This window comes from Notothenia coriiceps, unplaced genomic scaffold (assembly GCF_000735185.1).
Source record: "Notothenia coriiceps isolate Sejong01 unplaced genomic scaffold, NC01 NC01_scaffold00000339, whole genome shotgun sequence".
NCBI classification, from domain to species: domain Eukaryota; kingdom Metazoa; phylum Chordata; class Actinopteri; order Perciformes; family Nototheniidae; genus Notothenia; species Notothenia coriiceps.
Window position 1 is genome coordinate 16,967,137 of NW_011333040.1, and position 6,395 is coordinate 16,973,531.

General features: G+C 44.1%; 1 protein-coding gene across 1 annotated transcript in view; it reads left to right on the forward strand.

The window, feature by feature from the left end:
• Positions 1-6,042, forward strand: part of nfatc3a (nuclear factor of activated T cells 3a) — a 44,905-nt gene extending 38,863 nt beyond the window's left edge. The window contains exons 9-10 of the mRNA XM_010773345.1: positions 2,438-2,445; positions 6,035-6,042. Coding sequence (XP_010771647.1) covers positions 2,438-2,445; positions 6,035-6,042 — 16 coding nt within the window. The remainder of the gene's footprint in view (positions 1-2,437; positions 2,446-6,034) is intronic.
• The last annotated feature ends 353 nt before the right edge of the window (positions 6,043-6,395 follow it).

Below are 6,395 nucleotides of genomic sequence, written 5' to 3' on the forward strand. Positions count from 1 at the left end.
GAGTGCGCTAGAATTTGAAACTACGCAGCCGAAAAAAATCTGGTCCTTCCTTCAGACTTCCTTACTGAGCCTCTCCTCCAACACACACGAACGCGCACATGACCAATGAGGGCACGAGATAAGTTTGTGCACGAGATGGACGGCTGACAGGCAGGTAGGCCATCCAGTTATTTTAGCCGGGCCGGCTCAGATGATTGGTCGTGCTTTTTACAGCGCCACGGCTTCCACAGATGACATTTTTGTATGTATTTATTGTCAAAGCATTTAATATATTCATTGCTATCGGGATGTTAAGAACATTCCATGGAATATAACAGAAAGTGTGAAATAAATTACATACCCCACCTTTAAACAATAATCAATAGTTGTCATTTTACTAATCCAGCGCCCAAAAACACTCAGGACAATGTCCTCCCTTATACCCCGCTTCTAGACCTCTCTCTGTCTAAAAACACACTCACATTGCCGGCTTCAGTTACATCATTAGCCCAGGACAAACGCAGCCTGAGCTTAACAAGTGGCTTACTTCTGCCTACTGTTTCAGGGCTAATATACACCCTCCCCTCCGTCCCTCTCTTTTCCTCTCCGCCTGTTGGAGAAGCAGGGTGAGCAGAGCCGAGGCCCTGTAATCTAAGACCAGATTTTCATTGGAAGCAAATGCTTTCAATCCGTTGTAAAGACCGGCTCATGTTCAGCAAAGCCTACAATAACAAACCTAGGGGCTTGTCCCATGTGAGTTGAGGAAACAGAAGCAAACGGCCGGAGTGAGTGAGTCAATGAGAGAGTGAGGGAATGAGTGAGAGCGTGAGGAAGTATGCATGCAAGACAGCTAGTAGGAGAGAGTGGGAGCAGGGAGGCTCAGGGAGAGGTGAGAAATCGTGAGAAGCATGGAGAGAAGGGGAAAGGGAGAAGAGGAAACAAGGAAGAGGGAAAACACAAAGGATTGTATAATATTGTATAAAGTAGCACTTGTTATATTTTGCTGCATATGTTTTTATTTCTTGTATTATGGTATTCTACAAGTAAGTACAATGCTCTATTTCCAGGTGTTCTTTCCAGTCTGGTAATCAAACCTGCAGTCACAAGCTTGCTCGGCAACCACTGAGCCATATAGTATAATATCATACTGTACTTTTTCATCACAGTAATACATCATATCTGTTGATATAGGCTGGATTAAATTGTATGTAAGATACAAGTACAGGATTCTTATTCATGACCCTACAGCATATTAAATAACCATAGCTAATCAATAATTAATCAAATATCAAAATGCTGCATAATGTGAGAGTCGATTGCATTAAATCTCTACAATCACATGAGCCTTGGGAAAAACACAGAAACATTACTGGTGTTTATATCCAACAAACGTAAAATCTCCTCAACTCATATGAGAAAAAATCAGAATAAGAAAGCCGCCATTGAGCCGTCTGCGATTTAAAAGATTTCAGGCAAAGTCTGACCATTTCAATCATGCATAATCCAAGCCCTAAGCCAGACAGGGAAACCCTAAAAGCTCCAAGTATCCCTCTCCTTCCCCAATACTTCTGAGAAAGTCTGACCTAAAGACACTCACTTTACCTCGGAGGGGAAAAGGAAGGAGGAGAAGGGCCGTCAATTTTATTGGCATTTCCATTTTCACTGCAATTTGATACCAATCACCTCTGCAAGGTCTGGGGCTAATTTCTGCTTTGCTTTAACTCCAGCAAGCGAGGGAATAGGGGGGCGGGGGGAGAGAGAAAAGAGAAAGACTCTGGGAGAGGGTGAAGAAAGGGAAGGTGTTGAAGCTGTGTCTGGCAGCCATGTTGGGGAAATGTCAATGGTGTTACTTCAGCTTGTGAGAGAGAGGGAAGAACGGTAAAACAGGGAGAGAAAGGGAACGAGAGAAGGGGAAGAAAGGTAAGAAGAGAAGGAGAGGAGGAACGGATGTGGAATATTTAGTGAGAGCAGGAAAATGAAAGAAATGATCAAACTAAAGCCACTGAGGTGGGAGAAAATAATGGATAGGAGATGGAGGAGATGCTCTGTGGCACATTAGTCAATCAATTGAAAAAAATCATACGCAGGACAGTCAGTAAGGACAAGCAGATCATTTTCTCTGTCTTGGCAAACTGACATTTTATAACACAGAGAAAAGGACAACCAATTGAATAATTGACGCCTGTAGCACAAAATACATTTGCCATACAGACAGAAGATTTAAAGTTGCTGGTATCTAACAATCTGTGGAGTTTTTTTGAGATTTTCTGGAGAGTTGCCGCATGCCATTTAAACTTCGCAACTTTACACCACTGGTGTCTATTGTCCTTAAAGCTGATGGCGAAAGCTTCTTGAGTGTACACAATAGACCAGATATAAACATTGTGTACTCTTTTGTGGAGTCAGAGTGGATCTCAATGCTTAAAATCCAGCTGTTTTTTTAAGGTATCTGGTTGAGTGTAATCAGTGACGTCATCATTCAGCCAATACTCTCTTCAGTTAGTCAGTCAGGCACTGACCACTCTGAAGTCCACTCAGTCAGCTAGTAAACTATCAAGTCAGCCAGTAAGCATCAGTCTATAAAGCCACCAAGTCAGTCAGCCATCCATAGAGCAGCCTGTCAGTCAGCCGGTTAGCTAGTCACTCAGAAAGCTAGCCAGGCAGCCAATGAAGCAGTCGTCACTCTCCATAAACAGGCTGCCAGGCTCATTAGGAGCGTCAGCAGGCTGTAACCCTGGGCTGCATACATACAGCGTGGGGCAGCTAGGCTAGCAAGCTCCAGTCTCCCCACGAGGAGAAGCCACAGGCACAACTCTGGGCCTGGCCCCCTGATCGGCCATGACAACATCTTTGCAACTAGTTGGAGGGGGGTGTGAATCAATGCAGGGCGGCAGGGGCGCATGTTCGTGTGTGAAGACTGCATGCATGCATGGGTGTGCATTGGTCTGTATATGTGTTTATCTCTCTCTTTCTTTATGCATGTGTTTCCAGCCACAGAAGCTCTGAATGTCGAGTGTGTGCATGTGTGTGGATGTGTGTGTCTGCATGTGTGTGTGTGCATGTGTGTGTATGTGGGTGTGTGTGTGTGTGGCAATTAGGGAGCAGGCCAGTGACTGGAAGGAGCCAGGGGCAGTTGAAATGCCCCGGGGCCAACCAAGGGAAGGAATATTTTATCAGTCCCCTCACACGCTGTACACACACTTGCACAAACACACACTCACTGCGAGCAAACAGATAATGACGTAAAAACTAGGTTAGCTTTCTTCATGCATTTTTACCTTCGTTAGCATTAGCTAAACAGACACTTACTTCCATGCTCATTCAGCTAAGATGGCTTTTATTTAAGCCTGTGCAGCACTTCATGTTTCATTCCTGACTTGCCCTGCTTCCTACTTCATTACTTTTCTCCACTTCCTCCCTGTGTGTTGAAGTGTGGGGATGGAGGATATTTGCAGGGTTAGGGAGTGATACGATACGATACGATATTACTTCATTTGTCAGATCAGGTCTGAAATTTGGCTTGCATGCAAGATAAGTTATTGTTATCCACCAGATTTGATGTTTTATTTCCTTCTAAATCAATGATATTTCATGGGTAAAGGATATTGCACTATTAAATATGAAGGAACAATAGGTTAACATTGTTTCATTTCTTCATGACATTTCTAACCTGCCTCTTCAACTGTTGAGTGCTAATGATGCTTTCTGTCTCCTTTTATTCCTTTCCTGTGTCTTTATCACTTCTCTACATCCCTCTGTCTCAAGGCATACCCTGACATTATCAAGCAGTATCTAGGCTAATCTGTTATGATCTGATTATGAACCATCTCTCAGCGTAAGACAAAGATTGGTACTACCTGCCCCCTCTGCACGGGCACATGTGCCATTCTGAGGTGTCAGCCATTTTTCTGCTGCCTGGCAAATTAACAGCCTGGGATTCACCAGTCAGTCATCTGCGAACTGCGATCATGTCAGACAGGCCGCTTCAAGCACAAACGCGAGAGAATAATGACATTTAGCTTTCTAATCATTTTGTCTTCATAGAGGCACTGCTGGGTTGAGGAATAAGGGTTATGAATATTAGCTTTATGCCAGATGTCATGGGAGGGATCCCGTGTGAGGAATCATTCACAGATGGTTTTCGGAGGATACTGAGAGATGTTTTTGCAAGCTTTTATAGCCTGTGGATGGACTCAGAGGGGGAATGAATGCAGACAGGTCTTTTGAGTTTATGACAGCGCGTTTATTCTAAAGGCTATTTGTTGCAAGAGAGTGTGTCTTTCGCTGCGAGCGCGAGTGACCTGGAGCTGATCCCTCAATGGGCCACTCCTAGAGTTTCACACCCCAGAAAGCTCACATGACCCTGGGTTGGCTGCCCAGGCAAGGCCCAGGCCTCAGGGACCAGCTATCCTGTTCCACATGGGATACACACATCTCATATTGGCAGGCGAGAAATTCATGCATACACACATTCTAAACATGATACAAAAAGCTCACACACGCATGCTGACGTACATTCACTAAAGTGCTCTCCTTCTCACTCTGTTTTTTGTCTGTGGCACTCACACACAAACACACCCAGTCTCAAACACATACACACATATTACATTCCCAGAAATCCTCAGAGAGGTAAAGAAGGGCTCGCAAGAGGGAGGGAGGGAGGGAAGAAAAAAGTGGCGTTTATTGTATTCAGGCCATTCATAAGCTCTAGACTTGGGGAGGGGGAGTACAGGGGGGTTGCAGGCAGTGGGGGGTTCCCTTTGCATGGCTCTGGAGGCCCCTCCCACCTCCAAATATTCTGAACATGCAGGAATTCCTTGCAATACAAGTCCCAAGTAGGGGCACATTTTTTCAAAAGCGTCTTTTCCCCTTTACCTCACGGAAAACAGACACTTGAACACACTCACATGCACCCGTTTGTTAGGATCTACCACGAGGCAACTTTCCAATAATGACTAGCAAAGTATTCTAAACCAACACACACACTACTTACTTCAATACAAAACACTCTCTGTGACCAATGCTGTTTCGCCTCCCTTTTATTCCCGCGGAGGAGGAGAGACACAGAGAAATCCCCTCGACTACTCAGCGGATAATGACATGCGCTGTCGGCAAAACAATACGGCTAGTCTAGACTTCCCTTCCTGCCTTTGCCAGAAAGACACTCCACTATTTTCAGATCTTTGGACATAACTTCAGCCAACACATTGGATCACTCCGAGGGACAGATCCATCTTTGTAGAACATACAACATAATGAATAAATAGACAGGAAAGTTGTCATAATTACAATAGAAAGAAATAAGGCTTTCGAGGTAAACAATCAAGAGAGAGATAAGTAATTGCTTCCTGTAATCAAACACAATTCCATTGAAGTAATTACAGTAAACAACGAGTGCTTTGCAATAACAAAGCGGGTTACTTTAAATGATGACAGTTTTGTGGATCAACGCTGACAGATTCAATAATGGCAGTAACTGGTGAGGCATTTACAGAGGTTATTTGTAATTAAAGCCCACTGGAGACGTCTTGTTGTGAGAATGCGAGCCAAGTTAGGAGCAATTATTTCATTTGTGGTGATCTGATGAGGAGGAGATCAGGAAACCAGACACAGGGATTGTGTTTAACCAACAACACAGGAGAGAAAAAACATCCAAGGTATGAGTTAATTAAAAGTCGCTAAACTCCAGGTCTGTGATATTCAAGTGGCTTTTGCTGAAATGGATTAAGTGCATTGTTGTTAGTATTCAAATGGAATGTTAGTTGACATTGGTGCATGCTTTCCCATGTATTTCATATTAACGTGTGTACAGGTGACCAATTAGTCGATACATAAAAACGATCCTTCTACATTTATTTAAACTAGCAATTTAGATACCTTCATTAGTCCCAGGGAAGTTTTTCAGGGTATTGGCACTGTTTTAGAACCCTTTTCTTGACATGCATGACAAATTCCTGACCTTTTACAAAATATTGTCTATCAGACCTGTTTTTATGATATTTGTTCTGATCTTTTATTCAGTTTTTCTCTGTGTTATGGCTGACGCCCAACCAAGTCGGCTGAGAGAGATAAGCGAGGTGGGGGGGGGGGGGGTTCAGGCCTGTTGACATAGCCATAGGTGATGGCAAAAATGTCAGTGTAAATGTGACTGCTCTCTCTGTGCCATTTCCCCGTAAAGGGTCATCACCACAGGCTGCCTGACACGCTGGAAACTGCCTGAAGCGCAAGGCACCGCCACGACATTAAACTGCAGTATGCCTCCACGCACACACACACACACACACACACACACACACACACACACACACACACACACACACACACACTGCCTTTCATTCCAACCTCCAGATCAGTCAAGAGAGAAAGAATAAGGGAGAGGGAGACGGACGGAACACGCTAAAATGAAAGTGTAAGGC